Source organism: Schistocerca gregaria, chromosome 5, assembly GCF_023897955.1.
Source record: "Schistocerca gregaria isolate iqSchGreg1 chromosome 5, iqSchGreg1.2, whole genome shotgun sequence".
Lineage (NCBI taxonomy): Eukaryota > Metazoa > Arthropoda > Insecta > Orthoptera > Acrididae > Schistocerca > Schistocerca gregaria.
This window is the reverse complement of record NC_064924.1, coordinates 231,971,850-231,990,584: the sequence shown is the minus strand read 5'-3', so window position 1 is coordinate 231,990,584 and position 18,735 is coordinate 231,971,850. Positions and strand designations below refer to the sequence as shown.

Sequence of the window (18,735 nt, the reverse complement as noted above, 5' to 3'; positions counted from 1 at the left end):
ACAAACTCTTTTTACCGCAGACTGAGATACCTGTCGAATTCACGGAGGGTGTCATCATACCAATACCCAAACCACGCGGTGGCAGAAGGCCAGGAGATTATAGACCACTCACTCTCTTGAACTGTGACTATAAGATTTTCGAGCGCATCCTTGGGGCTCGCCTGCGGTCTTCAATTTCTGATAGACTCCTCATAGATAAAACATGCCTCGGAGGTAAGAGTAACGTACATACGGCGCTCGATGACTACCGAGATATCATGGCATTAGCAGCGGCATGCCGAGTTCGTGGGGCACTAGACGCTATTGACTTCGATCATGCGTTCTACAAAGTGGATAATATCTTTTGCACGCAGTGATGGGCAGATTGGTAATCACACAGGCCTTCGTTCTATTGATGATGCGACTGTTACACGGCGTGCGATCAAAGGCCAACGTGAATGGGCGGGGTATTGAATACGTTGTTATTTCAATGTCAGTTCCTCAAGGTTGCTTCCTTTCGATATCTTTATATGCAATGGCTTTGAAAACCCGTCTATACGGTCTCCAAAGACGGCTGGAGGGAGTGCTATTTCCGCAACCGACCTTTCATTGCCGCGCTTATGCTGACGATGTGATGCTGATGGCAAGGAAAGGCGACCAAGTACGTACGGCGTTGGTATGGATACAGCGATACGCAATGGCGGCGGGAAACGTGCTTAATCTACAGAAGTCACGCTGCATGAATGTCGGTCGAGGATAACAACCGGGGGAGCCGGCCGTGCGTTTCTAGGCGCTACAATCTGGAGCCGAGCGACTGCTACGGTCGCAGGTTCGAATCCTGCCTCGGGCATGGATGTGTATCGCTAGCGAAATGCAAACTGAATAAAGACGGGACTCTAATTCGAGTTCTACACCGTTCGTTGCTATTGAGTACCGAAACGATCGGCACAATGGCGGAAAGATAGAGAATAGGCACCCAGGCCCCGGACAGACACGCGGCACGGAGACTTCCTCGCTGCTCCACGCCAACCGACTAACTGCCCAGGCCCGGAAACGGTGAAAGAAGTAAATATACGTCGGTCGATGAGACTACCAACCGAGCGGTCAACCAACGGCTGTCCAACTCCAATCTCCCTCCGTCAGACAGTTCATGTGTGTCGCCAGCTGTCGGTGAGCACTGGCTGTCGGCACCTCAGCGGCACTCCGTCCGCGACTTCCCTGCTGCTGCGTCCCGCCTGCACTGCTGGTCCGTCCCGAACTGACTGCCAGACACACGACGACCCGCAAATACTATCTGGCGCTCCAGAAAAGGGCTCTGAGCACTATGTCACTTAACTTCTGAGGTCATCAGTCGCTAGAACGTAGAACTAATTAAACCTAACTAACCTAAGGCCATCACACACATCCATGCCCGAGGCAGTATTCGAACCTGCGACCGTAGCGGCCGCTCGGCTCCAGACTGTAGCTCCTAGTACCGCACAGCCACTCCGGCTGGCGTCGCTCCAGAGATCGTACGACAGTGCACTTAGCGATACGCGCTGCTGCTGCCACTCACGGGCAAGTAAGGCAGGAAGTTAGTGACGCCAGTAAATGGAATAAGAATCGCCGGCCGCGGTGGTCTCGCGATTCTAGGCGCTCAGTCCGGAGCCGCGCGACTGCTACGGTCGCAGGTTCGAATCCTGCCTCGGGCATGGATGTGTGTGATGTCCTTAGGTTAGTTAGGTTTAAGTAGTTCTAAGTTCTAGGCGACTGATGACCTAAGATGTTAAGTCCCATAGTGCTCAGAGCCATTTGAACAATTTTTTTTTAATAAGAATCGATGCAGTAGTACCGTAATTGAAGATGACAAAGAATAAATGGGATAAACGCGAGCCGTGCACGGCGCAATGTCTTAACGCAGAAGTTAACGTCAACGCTAGTGGGAGACACTCGAGCACCCGCCCCGTAGTCCTGACCTCTTCCCGGGCATTTATCACTCCTTAGGTCCCTGAAGGGTCGACGATTATTATCGTAAGAAGATGTGCAGCAGGCAGTTACGAACGTCTTCATGCAGCAAAACACGGTGTTTCACCAAACGGGTATCTTCAGCCTGGTCCGTCGGTGGGAAGCTTGACTCCACGGAGTCCTACACCATCGACTGCACACCTACTAGCGCAGCGCCACGAAACGGCATCAATAAGGCGTTGATTCACGCGCTAATGGAAAGAGCGGGCAGCATCACACCACACGAAAACAAGAAAAACCGAGTTCAGCGCCCCCTGTCAACGCTGACTTAACCAGCCGCCCATCGCTGCTCGGGCCCAGTTCTGTGGCAGACTTCGGGAGTATCAGTATTGGGTAGTAGGAAGAGGATACTTAGCCTGCGTTCTGCGAGTAGAAATAGTGTGTAAATTAATGGCATGTAGGAGGCACAGGAATCACATCAAGCCACCTCATAATGAGAATTAAGTTATATTTCTTTCCTTTCCAGAAATAAAATGTTCTATTAATCTGCAAGTGTCATGTACAGGTCATCTGGATTTGTGCCACCGGTCACCGAAACTTCTCTCCTTCCTTGTTTGTGTCGGTGCTGAGACCCACAGTAGCCGACGAAAAAGCCTCAATCTTCACGGCAACTTTTCCTCATTGGCATAACTATTCTGGCTTGTACAGCCTTCGAACGGAAACTTTATGACCGCCATTTATATAACAAAATGATAAACAAACACGCAAAAGGAGATGACGGTAGAGAATGTCTCAGAAAAGTTAACTTTAACGAAACCTGTTGAACATTACTGACTTCCATAATAGACAGGCCCGATAAAACGTATGAAGAGTAATAGCACTTCTAATGTTCTCGATAGATGTAAAACATTTAAGAGCTGCATTATCAGATTCTTTACCGGTGATACTCTTGTCTCATGAAAGTATCGTAGCGGAATGATCCTAAGTGAAAACAGAAAGACGTTACAAAATCTCCACTTGGTGCTACGAATAGGTAGTCCATTCTAAATATCGGTAAGTTCAAGGAAACGCTCATGATGAAGAGAGAGAGGACTTGACAGGATCAATTTACAACATTAGCGGAAGACACGTTTATATTTAAAGGTAGTTTTAGGAAGCGATATGAAGGGGTAGGACACACAATGTCAATACTATGGAAGGTGGACAGAAGATATCTTGCAAAAATATAAAGGCCATACTACAACCAGTTCTAGTGTAGCACAAGTAGCATTTACAGTAGTTGTGAAGTATTTGAGAGAGTATAATATGAAAGAGTTCAGAAGCTTACCGCTAGGATCGTATTTGAGGAGAACTGAAATGGGAATCTTCAGAAGAGAGGCGACCTTCTTCTCGATAAACTTTTTTGGTTACATTTACAGTACCGGTTTTCATTGGAATTGTGCGACAATACTGCAATCACTTTTGTATAAGTTGCGCATAGATCAAGATAATAATATGATAAGGGTTAGAGTGTATAGAAATGGCATTCAAACTGTCACTTCCCCCGTATATTTTATTTTAATAGAATAATACGGAAATTCATTAATGATGGGACGGAGTATACCTGACAGGCAATTTATAGTCGATTGTGAAGTGTAAATATATAGATGTAGACACCCTGTTATGATCTAACAAATTGATTCGAATCATTTGGAACTTCAAAGTATACGAAAGAACAAACGCCGTCCAACCGTATACTTACTGGGGAACTGTTAGAAGTAAGTTTACGGAGAACGAGTGTAAAACTGCTTTACAAACGCACAACAGTTCTGTGGCCTCAGTTGTACATCTACTTTAAAAATAACCAGGTTTACCTTATAGTTAAGGTGTGCTTACTTTTAAAAGCAAATTTTGATGTTTTCTGAATGACACCTCCTTAGCTTCCACAGATCAATACCTGAATATACAGGGTGTTCGGAAATTCCGGGAACAAACTTTTGGGACATGTAGAGGGGACTGAGTCGTTAACTTTTTGAATCTGAACCCACGTCCGGAAACGTACTGTTTCCGTTCTACAGCCACCCGACAAATTGTTGGTAACGCAACAACTTTTACAAGTCATTGATTAGCAGTGACACATTGCATCACTCGTTTTACAATGCCACTCGTTGATCCCAAAGAAACTGCTGTGTACTCTCTGAAGGGTTCGCTTGAACGTAATACAGTACGGCATCTGACTCCTATGTCCACGACTGTACCTGTTCTTCGCTCCTGTATCTACTAAAGAACCCCGAAGCGTGCGAATGAAGGTACAACCTATTGGCAACGAGGATGGGACTAGTGCAATAAGGAGATTTGGACACCAGAGTAGGACTTGCTTTATTTCTGTTGACTTCTCTTTTGTGTGTATGTATACTGAGTTGAAATATATAAGTTGAAATATATAGGTCAGGATATTTGAGGAATCATGGCAAACTAGGGAGTGTTGAGCAGCTTCTAACATTCCTTGTTCAGAGTCAGCAAATAACAGGACTGTTAACACCAGTTTCTTGCGGTGTACACATATCAGATGTAGTGAAATTATCTACCCTCAGTGAGCCCCAAACCCGGCCCTACAGGGACACAATTGAAAACTGGACTAATTTTTTGGGCATCAAACACTCGTCGTTGCTGCACGGTATAAACTTTTCAGCACGCAACGCCGTAGTGGTCAGTCCGTAAAGAAATGACTGCAAAATTACAGGGTAAAACTAGAGACTGTAAATTCAGTTCAGCTTCTGGAGCTATTTACCAGCAGTAAATACTGGGAGATGCTGTTGTTCAGAACCTGTCGGATCAGAGACTGAGGGCCGAAATTCTAAAGCTTCGCAACCCTATCCTCAGCGAAGCGCCTACATTTATAGATACAATTGAAGTTAAGGATTTAGCTGGGAACGGTTTCTACCAATTATCACTTGAGACAAGCAACCTGTAATCAATCACAGTCACGACCCCAGCACTGGCAGATCACCAGAACGTACACAGGGCCGGGCGCACAACTAGATACAGCCTATGTCGCGCCGGCTGGGGACAAATGGCGCAATAACTTTGGTTTCGGTGTGGCTCGTCTGTGGGGTGAGTGGACTGCTGTAGCCTGTTGTGGGGTTGTGTACCACTGCGGGCTACGGCGGGGACAAAGTCTCTCCGTCGTTTCTAGGTCCCATATAATACAATACAGTACAATCATCCTGGGTTGTCACTCACAGATCAGATAGGAATTCACAGACAGTCATTGATTCCTCCCTGGTCCCACGTATTGAGAACATTTTCGACAACTTAGCGGGAGGAAAGTTCTTCCAAAAACTGATCTTGCAGACGCCTGTCTTGTTATACGTAAGTTCATTCCTAATGCGGCGCAAACCGACTCGCCTCTGAACCACTTCAGATGTAGAAGTATTCCGTTCCACTGGACAAAAGACTGGCATGAAGTTTTTTAAAGACTGATAAATGTATTGCTTCGTCAGCCTTGCCTTATGCACTGCGATCCACCCAGATCACTTGTACTTATATTTCCTGAAGATGCCTCGTCCCGTGGCATCAGGAAGATTTTATCGCGTAAAATGGGCAAAACTAAACGCCCCATCGCATTTGCTTCCTAAACTTTGAACAGTGACCACATTACTTAAAGTCACTTGGAGAGGAAAGCCCTGGCTATAACATAAGGTGTCACAAAATTTCATTATTTCCCATTCGATAGAAAGTTTTTCTTGGTCGCAGACCATAAGCTATTTTCAGCACTGTTTCATCAGTCGAAATAAGTTTCCGACCGCACTGCGCAAAATCTTCAACGTTGATCGCTGTTTTGTCAAATTATCAGAATGAACTTTTTGTCGTCCAACGGCGCAACACACAAACGGCGACACATTACCTCGCTTACCTGTTGGCACAGATGCAGCATTTGACGCTTCTTTTTTATGAATTAATTTTTCCGATTTGCAAGCACTGAAATTTTTTTTCTATTGATTCACGGCGGATCGCACAAGCAACGAGCTTGACCAATCACTAACATTGCTAAAAGTTGCATCGGCAAAGGTTGGCCTCTCTCTCAGATATGTATTCCTGATCCCTTAGTGAAAAGATTTTTTCTGCACAACAGTTTATCTCTGCTGAATGATGCAGTTACTTCAAATGCATAACGAACGGACAAGAGTCTTAATCCACGCCTCGTTGCAACAAAGGAAAGCGTTAAGTCTTTTACATAGAGGTCATCAGCGAACAGTTTGCACTAAGCAGCTTGCATAACAGCATTGCACGTGGCTTGGTTTAGATAAGAAAATATAACGTGTGACGGCCACTATTGGGCACGCGCGCCAAGAGTTTTTCTCCTTGCAGCTTTCTGGTACTCCGTGACAACGCTTCCACATAGAATCTGCTGGGCGCAATCGGCAAACACGCTGGCTGATTATCGTCGATGCGTACAGGAAATATAATTGTTTTATTCCACTGCACTCAATGATTTCCACCTGCGCTATCAAGTCGCTTGCATCTGTATTTTCTCTCGAAGACCTGCCAGAAACAATTGTTTTCTTCAAAGCAATTTGCACAAGTTTGCAAACAAAATGGATTATAGCATGGCAGAATTATAGCAGGACAGCAACAATATCGTCACAGTCTAACGGCGAGGCCGAACGTTTCATTCGAACTTCCTAGACGGAGTTGTCAAAACTTCGAGCTTCATACTCATCGAAGATGCCTTATTGATGTTTTTGAGTTCATATCGTACTTTGCCTGCTCCTGATATTTCTATTTTGTCAAAAACTGACATATTGAGCCCGTGGCTGTATACAAAATACAGGTTGATTCTTATATAGAAATTACAGCAACCAGCCACTTTTAATAACACTATTTATTTACTAAATAGCGCCGTTACCGGTTTCGAACCGATAGGTTCATCATCAGACGGCTATTTCACGTTTTACATTATAATTTCAGTTTTGATTCCCCATCTGACGAAACTTCCTTGGGGTGGTGATGCCCTATAACCAAAATAAGAGGTGAGACAGCGTCTTTTTAATCGTAATCGTGTCTCGCGACGATTTTAGGTAATGTAAACAAATCGTTGTTATTAAATGGAAGACGTTTGCGTTACTTACAGTGAAGAATCCGCGCTATTATGTTCCACTGCTGGTTGTTTAATGTCTTGCAACATCGAAGATTGTATAGTGCACATTTATTGTGCATATATATGCACTTACTGTAGTGCACCACTCACACACTTAGAAAGTTCCGTCACATGGATGTATACATACAAAGACCGCGATATTACAATCATTACACTGCCAAAGACTTCCACTTTCAGAGATATTTCAGTATGTACAAGCATGTGAAAGTAGATTTTTACAAGTTGCTAATGTTACGTGACTTACTATTTACATTGAAAAAGAACTGATTATAATTAAGATAAACTAGTACATTGAAAGAGAACTGATTAGAATTAAGATAAACCAGTTAGCAGTAGTTATAACGTGTTACTACAGTGACATTGCGTAAATATTATGGTATACACTGGAGCAAAATTAAATGATAAGGGCAATGTGTACATAAGTAACTGTTACAGCTATGGACAATTATGGCATACATTGAGAGTACAGTAAATAGGTTGGCATAAGATAAACCATTACATTGAAAGAGAACTGATTAGACTTAAGATACACCAGTTAGCAAACAATTATAACATGTTACTGCAGTGACATTGCGTAAGTATTATGGTATACACTGGAAGAGAATTAAATGATAAGGACAATATGTACATAAATAACTGTTACAACTATGGACAATTATGGCATACATTGAGAGTACAGTAAATGGGTTGGCATGGATGTGCATAGGGGACCTATTTTTTTTTTTTTTTTTTTTTTTTTTTTTTTTTTTTTTTTTTTTTTTTTTTTTTTTTTTTTTTTTTTTTTTTTTTTTTTTTTTTTTTTTTACTTTGAATTGGAAAGCAGGTGAATGAAATTTTGAAGAAAGGCTGCATTGGCTAACTCGGTTTGTTCATTGAGGAGATTTTGTGGTGATTTACTTTTATGTACATATATTTCAATTTCCTCAAGCAGATTCATAAGGCTGCCTTTCTCCGCATAGTGTAACACTTGTACATGGTCTTCAATGTTCTTTATTCCATGACTGTTGGTGGTTGTGTGCATGGCAAATGTGGATTTTGAGATATTGTTCAAACGTATGGCATCTATATGCTCTTTGAACCGTGTCTCAATGCTTCTTCCAGTTTGTCCTATATAGTAAGAGGGGCAGCTTTGACAGCTGAGTTTATATATGCCAGATTTTTTTGTAGGGGGGGTTGTAATTTTTTAAGTTGTGAACTGCTAACTGCTGGAGTTTGTTGTTTGTGTGGAAGCTTATTTTAATGTTTGTATTTTTGAATAGGTTGCTTATTTTGTAGGATATGCTCCCTAGGAAAGGTAGTGCAACATATTTTCTGCTCTTTTCTACTGTGTCTTGTGTAAGTAGCATGGTTGTCTGGTGCACAGTTTTGCTGGCTGATGGTTTATGGATTTTTTGTGATAGTTTGTCTATTATGAGAGGGTCATATCCATTGTTTGAGGCTATGGTTTTAATGATACTGATTTCTTTCTCTTTTTTAACTGGTTCAAGGGGAATTTTGTGTAGGCGGTTCAGTGTGGACCTAAAATATGCCATCTTATGCTGGTTTGGATGACAAGATGAGCTGTTGATGCATACATCAGTGGATGTTGGTTTTCTATAGATCTCAAACTGGTGTTTATGATTCTTGTTGGTGATTTTTACATCTAGGAAATTGATGCTGCTGTTGGTCTCATGTTCAACGGTGAATTTAATGTTTTTGTGCATGCTGCTCATTTTTGTTGCTAATGTGTCTATTTCCTCATTGGTGCCATCAAAAAGTATAATTGTATCATCAACATATCTTTTGTAGTAGATGATTTTGCTGTTGATGTGGCTGTTAGCTTCAAAAAATGTCTGTTCCAAGTGATTTATGTAAATATCTGCTAACATCCCAGCTAGACTGCTACCCATTGCCAACCCGTCTTTCTGTCTGTATATTTTATTATTAAAACTGAAATAATTGTATGACAGTACCAAGGTGAGTAACTCGAGGAGCTCACAGATCTCTGCCATACTTAGTTTCATATGTTTGAGTAGATTGTTTCTGATTATGTTTATGGTGTCATCTACAGGGATGTTGGTATAAAGGTTTACTATATCAAGTGATGCAAATCTGGCTGTTGGTGGAATGTATACATCTTTGATTTTGTCGATGAGTTCATATGTATTCTTAATGGAGAATTTGTTTTCAAAGGTGTAGTAGGTGTTGAGCATAGCAAGCAGTTTGTTGTTTAACTTATATGAAGGGCTGTTCCTAGAGTTCACAATTGGCCTGATGGGACAGTTTTCCTTATGGGTTTTAGGCTGTGACCGGAGCCGAGGTGCAGTGGGGTTCATGGCAATGCAGTCACGTGTTTCCCAATTAGTTAGGAGGAAGTTACAGTTCTTAAGTGTTTTCTTAATTTTGGCCTGAAATTTAGAGGTAGGATCAAAATCTAATTCAGTTATGTTGTTACTATTGAAGAATTGCATGGTTTTGTCAACATATTCTTTTTCATACATTATCACTGCACAATTACTTTTATCAGCTTTGACTATTAAAGCTTTATTCTCAGAAAGTTTGGAATTGATACAATTTAGAACATTTAGATCATTGTTTCTGTGTGAACTGGTGTTTTTGAGGTGTCGTGTTATTATTTTATTGGCTTTAAAGGCTATGGCATTGGTTTCCCTGGAATTTAATTTAGCAGCATCACATGCAAGTTTAGTAGATGCAATAAGGCTTTTCAAGTTATTGGCATTAAGTCTGGGCTCTATGTTATGCTTTAGTCCTTTGTTTATGAGAGCAAGTTCATTGTTTGTAAAACTGATATTAGTTGAGTTAATAGTTCTTCCATGAAACTGATGTTGGCTGTCATGTAAATTTTTGGAGGGGAGGTTACCTTTCTTCATTTCCAAATTGTCTAGTTTTTTCTTATGCCTATACAGTATTTTCTGCTGTTCTTTGTCAGTGATGATCTGTATGTACTGTAAGATGTAGGAGAACTGAAGGCTGGAGAGGCAATTACCAAGTTGCAAATGTAGATTGTACAGCTGCTTGTTGAGTAGTTCTTTCTTTTTATACAGCATCTTGATCTCTGTCTTGAGCCACATGATTTCACATTTTGCTTTAACTATTTTGGCAGTATTAGTTTTAGAGTTAATCTTCACTTTTATGTAGTTTGGTGTTATCTGTGCTGACAGACATTTCTTATTAAATTTGATGTTAAGGTTGGTCTTTGTTAGGTTTCTTTTGCATCTTTTAAAAGCGTGAACGTTTCTCAGTACCTGGCGAGGTAAGCTTAATGCTATTTTGTCAAAAACTGACATATTGAGCCCGTGGCTGTATACAAAATACAGGTTGATTCTTATATAGAAATTACAGCAACCAGCCACTTTTAATAACACTATTTATTTACTAAATAGCGCCGTTACCGGTTTCGAACCGATAGGTTCATCATCAGACGGCTATTTCACGTTTTACATTATAATTTCAGTTTTGATTCCCCATCTGACGAAACTTCCTTGGGGTGGTGATGCCCTATAACCAAAATAAGAGGTGAGACAGCGTCTTTTTAATCGTAATCGTGTCTCGCGACGATTTTAGGTAATGTAAACAAATCGTTGTTATTAAATGGAAGACGTTTGCGTTACTTACAGTGAAGAATCCGCGCTATTATGTTCCACTGCTGGTTGTTTAATGTCTTGCAACATCGAAGATTGTATAGTGCACATTTATTGTGCATATATATGCACTTACTGTAGTGCACCACTCACACACTTAGAAAGTTCCGTCACATGGATGTATACATACAAAGACCGCGATATTACAATCATTACACTGCCAAAGACTTCCACTTTCAGAGATATTTCAGTATGTACAAGCATGTGAAAGTAGATTTTTACAAGTTGCTAATGTTACGTGACTTACTATTTACATTGAAAAAGAACTGATTATAATTAAGATAAACTAGTACATTGAAAGAGAACTGATTAGAATTAAGATAAACCAGTTAGCAGTAGTTATAACGTGTTACTACAGTGACATTGCGTAAATATTATGGTATACACTGGAGCAAAATTAAATGATAAGGGCAATGTGTACATAAGTAACTGTTACAGCTATGGACAATTATGGCATACATTGAGAGTACAGTAAATAGGTTGGCATAAGATAAACCATTACATTGAAAGAGAACTGATTAGACTTAAGATACACCAGTTAGCAAACAATTATAACATGTTACTGCAGTGACATTGCGTAAGTATTATGGTATACACTGGAAGAGAATTAAATGATAAGGACAATATGTACATAAATAACTGTTACAACTATGGACAATTATGGCATACATTGAGAGTACAGTAAATGGGTTGGCATGGATGTGCATAGGGGACCTATTTTTTTTTTTTTTTTTTTTTTTTTTTTTTTTTTTTTTTTTTTTTTTTTTTTTTTTTTTTTTTTTTTTTTTTTTTTTTTACTTTGAATTGGAAAGCAGGTGAATGAAATTTTGAAGAAAGGCTGCATTGGCTAACTCGGTTTGTTCATTGAGGAGATTTTGTGGTGATTTACTTTTATGTACATATATTTCAATTTCCTCAAGCAGATTCATAAGGCTGCCTTTCTCCGCATAGTGTAACACTTGTACATGGTCTTCAATGTTCTTTATTCCATGACTGTTGGTGGTTGTGTGCATGGCAAATGTGGATTTTGAGATATTGTTCAAACGTATGGCATCTATATGCTCTTTGAACCGTGTCTCAATGCTTCTTCCAGTTTGTCCTATATAGTAAGAGGGGCAGCTTTGACAGCTGAGTTTATATATGCCAGATTTTTTGTAGGGGGGGTTGTAATTTTTTAAGTTGTGAACTGCTAACTGCTGGAGTTTGTTGTTTGTGTGGAAGCTTATTTTAATGTTTGTATTTTTGAATAGGTTGCTTATTTTGTAGGATATGCTCCCTAGGAAAGGTAGTGCAACATATTTTCTGCTCTTTTCTACTGTGTCTTGTGTAAGTAGCATGGTTGTCTGGTGCACAGTTTTGCTGGCTGATGGTTTATGGATTTTTTGTGATAGTTTGTCTATTATGAGAGGGTCATATCCATTGTTTGAGGCTATGGTTTTAATGATACTGATTTCTTTCTCTTTTTTAACTGGTTCAAGGGGAATTTTGTGTAGGCGGTTCAGTGTGGACCTAAAATATGCCATCTTATGCTGGTTTGGATGACAAGATGAGCTGTTGATGCATACATCAGTGGATGTTGGTTTTCTATAGATCTCAAACTGGTGTTTATGATTCTTGTTGGTGATTTTTACATCTAGGAAATTGATGCTGCTGTTGGTCTCATGTTCAACGGTGAATTTAATGTTTTTGTGCATGCTGCTCATTTTTGTTGCTAATGTGTCTATTTCCTCATTGGTGCCATCAAAAAGTATAATTGTATCATCAACATATCTTTTGTAGTAGATGATTTTGCTGTTGATGTGGCTGTTAGCTTCAAAAAATGTCTGTTCCAAGTGATTTATGTAAATATCTGCTAACATCCCAGCTAGACTGCTACCCATTGCCAACCCGTCTTTCTGTCTGTATATTTTATTATTAAAACTGAAATAATTGTATGACAGTACCAAGGTGAGTAACTCGAGGAGCTCACAGATCTCTGCCATACTTAGTTTCATATGTTTGAGTAGATTGTTTCTGATTATGTTTATGGTGTCATCTACAGGGATGTTGGTATAAAGGTTTACTATATCAAGTGATGCAAATCTGGCTGTTGGTGGAATGTATACATCTTTGATTTTGTCGATGAGTTCATATGTATTCTTAATGGAGAATTTGTTTTCAAAGGTGTAGTAGGTGTTGAGCATAGCAAGCAGTTTGTTGTTTAACTTATATGAAGGGCTGTTCCTAGAGTTCACAATTGGCCTGATGGGACAGTTTTCCTTATGGGTTTTAGGCTGTGACCGGAGCCGAGGTGCAGTGGGGTTCATGGCAATGCAGTCACGTGTTTCCCAATTAGTTAGGAGGAAGTTACAGTTCTTAAGTGTTTTCTTAATTTTGGCCTGAAATTTAGAGGTAGGATCAAAATCTAATTCAGTTATGTTGTTACTATTGAAGAATTGCATGGTTTTGTCAACATATTCTTTTTCATACATTATCACTGCACAATTACTTTTATCAGCTTTGACTATTAAAGCTTTATTCTCAGAAAGTTTGGAATTGATACAATTTAGAACATTTAGATCATTGTTTCTGTGTGAACTGGTGTTTTTGAGGTGTCGTGTTATTATTTTATTGGCTTTAAAGGCTATGGCATTGGTTTCCCTGGAATTTAATTTAGCAGCATCACATGCAAGTTTAGTAGATGCAATAAGGCTTTTCAAGTTATTGGCATTAAGTCTGGGCTCTATGTTATGCTTTAGTCCTTTGTTTATGAGAGCAAGTTCATTGTTTGTAAAACTGATATTAGTTGAGTTAATAGTTCTTCCATGAAACTGATGTTGGCTGTCATGTAAATTTTTGGAGGGGAGGTTACCTTTCTTCATTTCCAAATTGTCTAGTTTTTTCTTATGCCTATACAGTATTTTCTGCTGTTCTTTGTCAGTGATGATCTGTATGTACTGTAAGATGTAGGAGAACTGAAGGCTGGAGAGGCAATTACCAAGTTGCAAATGTAGATTGTACAGCTGCTTGTTGAGTAGTTCTTTCTTTTTATACAGCATCTTGATCTCTGTCTTGAGCCACATGATTTCACATTTTGCTTTAACTATTTTGGCAGTATTAGTTTTAGAGTTAATCTTCACTTTTATGTAGTTTGGTGTTATCTGTGCTGACAGACATTTCTTATTAAATTTGATGTTAAGGTTGGTCTTTGTTAGGTTTCTTTTGCATCTTTTAAAAGCGTGAACGTTTCTCAGTACCTGGCGAGGTAAGCTTAATGCTATTTTGTCAAAAACTGACATATTGAGCCCGTGGCTGTATACAAAATACAGGTTGATTCTTATATAGAAATTACAGCAACCAGCCACTTTTAATAACACTATTTATTTACTAAATAGCGCCGTTACCGGTTTCGAACCGATAGGTTCATCATCAGACGGCTATTTCACGTTTTACATTATAATTTCAGTTTTGATTCCCCATCTGACGAAACTTCCTTGGGGTGGTGATGCCCTATAACCAAAATAAGAGGTGAGACAGCGTCTTTTTAATCGTAATCGTGTCTCGCGACGATTTTAGGTAATGTAAACAAATCGTTGTTATTAAATGGAAGACGTTTGCGTTACTTACAGTGAAGAATCCGCGCTATTATGTTCCACTGCTGGTTGTTTAATGTCTTGCAACATCGAAGATTGTATAGTGCACATTTATTGTGCATATATATGCACTTACTGTAGTGCACCACTCACACACTTAGAAAGTTCCGTCACATGGATGTATACATACAAAGACCGCGATATTACAATCATTACACTGCCAAAGACTTCCACTTTCAGAGATATTTCAGTATGTACAAGCATGTGAAAGTAGATTTTTACAAGTTGCTAATGTTACGTGACTTACTATTTACATTGAAAAAGAACTGATTATAATTAAGATAAACTAGTACATTGAAAGAGAACTGATTAGAATTAAGATAAACCAGTTAGCAGTAGTTATAACGTGTTACTACAGTGACATTGCGTAAATATTATGGTATACACTGGAGCAAAATTAAATGATAAGGGCAATGTGTACATAAGTAACTGTTACAGCTATGGACAATTATGGCATACATTGAGAGTACAGTAAATAGGTTGGCATAAGATAAACCATTACATTGAAAGAGAACTGATTAGACTTAAGATACACCAGTTAGCAAACAATTATAACATGTTACTGCAGTGACATTGCGTAAGTATTATGGTATACACTGGAAGAGAATTAAATGATAAGGACAATATGTACATAAATAACTGTTACAACTATGGACAATTATGGCATACATTGAGAGTACAGTAAATGGGTTGGCATGGATGTGCATAGGGGACCTATTTTTTTTTTTTTTTTTTTTTTTTTTTTTTTTTTTTTTTTTTTTTTTTTTTTTTTTTTTTTTTTTTTTTTTTTTTTTTTTTTTTACTTTGAATTGGAAAGCAGGTGAATGAAATTTTGAAGAAAGGCTGCATTGGCTAACTCGGTTTGTTCATTGAGGAGATTTTGTGGTGATTTACTTTTATGTACATATATTTCAATTTCCTCAAGCAGATTCATAAGGCTGCCTTTCTCCGCATAGTGTAACACTTGTACATGGTCTTCAATGTTCTTTATTCCATGACTGTTGGTGGTTGTGTGCATGGCAAATGTGGATTTTGAGATATTGTTCAAACGTATGGCATCTATATGCTCTTTGAACCGTGTCTCAATGCTTCTTCCAGTTTGTCCTATATAGTAAGAGGGGCAGCTTTGACAGCTGAGTTTATATATGCCAGATTTTTTGTAGGGGGGGTTGTAATTTTTTAAGTTGTGAACTGCTAACTGCTGGAGTTTGTTGTTTGTGTGGAAGCTTATTTTAATGTTTGTATTTTTGAATAGGTTGCTTATTTTGTAGGATATGCTCCCTAGGAAAGGTAGTGCAACATATTTTCTGCTCTTTTCTACTGTGTCTTGTGTAAGTAGCATGGTTGTCTGGTGCACAGTTTTGCTGGCTGATGGTTTATGGATTTTTTGTGATAGTTTGTCTATTATGAGAGGGTCATATCCATTGTTTGAGGCTATGGTTTTAATGATACTGATTTCTTTCTCTTTTTTAACTGGTTCAAGGGGAATTTTGTGTAGGCGGTTCAGTGTGGACCTAAAATATGCCATCTTATGCTGGTTTGGATGACAAGATGAGCTGTTGATGCATACATCAGTGGATGTTGGTTTTCTATAGATCTCAAACTGGTGTTTATGATTCTTGTTGGTGATTTTTACATCTAGGAAATTGATGCTGCTGTTGGTCTCATGTTCAACGGTGAATTTAATGTTTTTGTGCATGCTGCTCATTTTTGTTGCTAATGTGTCTATTTCCTCATTGGTGCCATCAAAAAGTATAATTGTATCATCAACATATCTTTTGTAGTAGATGATTTTGCTGTTGATGTGGCTGTTAGCTTCAAAAAATGTCTGTTCCAAGTGATTTATGTAAATATCTGCTAACATCCCAGCTAGACTGCTACCCATTGCCAACCCGTCTTTCTGTCTGTATATTTTATTATTAAAACTGAAATAATTGTATGACAGTACCAAGGTGAGTAACTCGAGGAGCTCACAGATCTCTGCCATACTTAGTTTCATATGTTTGAGTAGATTGTTTCTGATTATGTTTATGGTGTCATCTACAGGGATGTTGGTATAAAGGTTTACTATATCAAGTGATGCAAATCTGGCTGTTGGTGGAATGTATACATCTTTGATTTTGTCGATGAGTTCATATGTATTCTTAATGGAGAATTTGTTTTCAAAGGTGTAGTAGGTGTTGAGCATAGCAAGCAGTTTGTTGTTTAACTTATATGAAGGGCTGTTCCTAGAGTTCACAATTGGCCTGATGGGACAGTTTTCCTTATGGGTTTTAGGCTGTGACCGGAGCCGAGGTGCAGTGGGGTTCATGGCAATGCAGTCACGTGTTTCCCAATTAGTTAGGAGGAAGTTACAGTTCTTAAGTGTTTTCTTAATTTTGGCCTGAAATTTAGAGGTAGGATCAAAATCTAATTCAGTTATGTTGTTACTATTGAAGAATTGCATGGTTTTGTCAACATATTCTTTTTCATACATTATCACTGCACAATTACTTTTATCAGCTTTGACTATTAAAGCTTTATTCTCAGAAAGTTTGGAATTGATACAATTTAGAACATTTAGATCATTGTTTCTGTGTGAACTGGTGTTTTTGAGGTGTCGTGTTATTATTTTATTGGCTTTAAAGGCTATGGCATTGGTTTCCCTGGAATTTAATTTAGCAGCATCACATGCAAGTTTAGTAGATGCAATAAGGCTTTTCAAGTTATTGGCATTAAGTCTGGGCTCTATGTTATGCTTTAGTCCTTTGTTTATGAGAGCAAGTTCATTGTTTGTAAAACTGATATTAGTTGAGTTAATAGTTCTTCCATGAAACTGATGTTGGCTGTCATGTAAATTTTTGGAGGGGAGGTTACCTTTCTTCATTTCCAAATTGTCTAGTTTTTTCTTATGCCTATACAGTATTTTCTGCTGTTCTTTGTCAGTGATGATCTGTATGTACTGTAAGATGTAGGAGAACTGAAGGCTGGAGAGGCAATTACCAAGTTGCAAATGTAGATTGTACAGCTGCTTGTTGAGTAGTTCTTTCTTTTTATACAGCATCTTGATCTCTGTCTTGAGCCACATGATTTCACATTTTGCTTTAACTATTTTGGCAGTATTAGTTTTAGAGTTAATCTTCACTTTTATGTAGTTTGGTGTTATCTGTGCTGACAGACATTTCTTATTAAATTTGATGTTAAGGTTGGTCTTTGTTAGGTTTCTTTTGCATCTTTTAAAAGCGTGAACGTTTCTCAGTACCTGGCGAGGTAAGCTTAATGCTATTTTGTCAAAAACTGACATATTGAGCCCGTGGCTGTATACAAAATACAGGTTGATTCTTATATAGAAATTACAGCAACCAGCCACTTTTAATAACACTATTTATTTACTAAATAGCGCCGTTACCGGTTTCGAACCGATAGGTTCATCATCAGACGGCTATTTCACGTTTTACATTATAATTTCAGTTTTGATTCCCCATCTGACGAAACTTCCTTGGGGTGGTGATGCCCTATAACCAAAATAAGAGGTGAGACAGCGTCTTTTTAATCGTAATCGTGTCTCGCGACGATTTTAGGTAATGTAAACAAATCGTTGTTATTAAATGGAAGACGTTTGCGTTACTTACAGTGAAGAATCCGCGCTATTATGTTCCACTGCTGGTTGTTTAATGTCTTGCAACATCGAAGATTGTATAGTGCACATTTATTGTGCATATATATGCACTTACTGTAGTGCACCACTCACACACTTAGAAAGTTCCGTCACATGGATGTATACATACAAAGACCGCGATATTACAATCATTACACTGCCAAAGACTTCCACTTTCAGAGATATTTCAGTATGTACAAGCATGTGAAAGTAGATTTTTACAAGTTGCTAATGTTACGTGACTTACTATTTACATTGAAAAAGAACTGATTATAATTAAGATAAACTAGTACATTGAAAGAGAACTGATTAGAATTAAGATAAACCAGTTAGCAGTAGTTATAACGTGTTACTACAGTGACATTGCGTAAATATTATGGTATACACTGGAGCAAAATTAAATGATAAGGGCAATGTGTACATAAGTAACTGTTACAGCTATGGACAATTATGGCATACATTGAGAGTACAGTAAATAGGTTGGCATAAGATAAACCATTACATTGAAAGAGAACTGATTAGACTTAAGATACACCAGTTAACAAACAATTATAACATGTTACTGCAGTGACATTGCGTAAGTATTATGGTATACACTGGAAGAGAATTAAATGATAAGGACAATATGTACATAAATAACTGTTACAACTATGGACAATTATGGCATACATTGAGAGTACAGTAAATGGGTTGGCATGGATGTGCATAGGGGACCTATTTTTTTTTTTTTTTTTTTTTTTTTTTTTTTTTTTTTTTTTTTTT

At 38.7% G+C, this 18,735-nt stretch overlaps 1 protein-coding gene across 5 annotated transcripts; it reads right to left on the bottom strand.

Moving 5' to 3' along the window:
- Nucleotides 1–7,775: 7,775 nt before the first annotated feature.
- On the bottom strand, nt 7,776–18,185 carry LOC126272518 (uncharacterized). 5 transcript variants are annotated; one of them, XR_007549234.1, is made up of 3 exons: nt 17,948–18,183; nt 10,679–14,193; nt 9,545–10,561 (listed from the first exon to the last, which is right to left on the bottom strand). XR_007549234.1 is itself a non-coding variant. In XM_049975424.1 (2 exons), exon 2 carries the CDS (start codon nt 10,348–10,350, stop codon nt 8,206–8,208), a length of 2,145 nt encoding a protein of 714 aa, XP_049831381.1. In that variant the 5' UTR covers nt 10,351–10,561; nt 10,679–10,917; the 3' UTR covers nt 7,776–8,205. The 5 variants fall into 5 exon arrangements, 1 of the variants encoding a protein (XP_049831381.1); XR_007549231.1 differs by lacking the exon at nt 17,948–18,183 and adding an exon at nt 15,253–17,931 and having other exon boundaries at nt 10,679–11,681; XR_007549233.1 differs by lacking the exon at nt 10,679–14,193 and adding an exon at nt 14,311–17,830 and having other exon boundaries at nt 10,146–10,561; nt 17,948–18,185.
- Nucleotides 18,186–18,735: the final 550 nt, after the last annotated feature.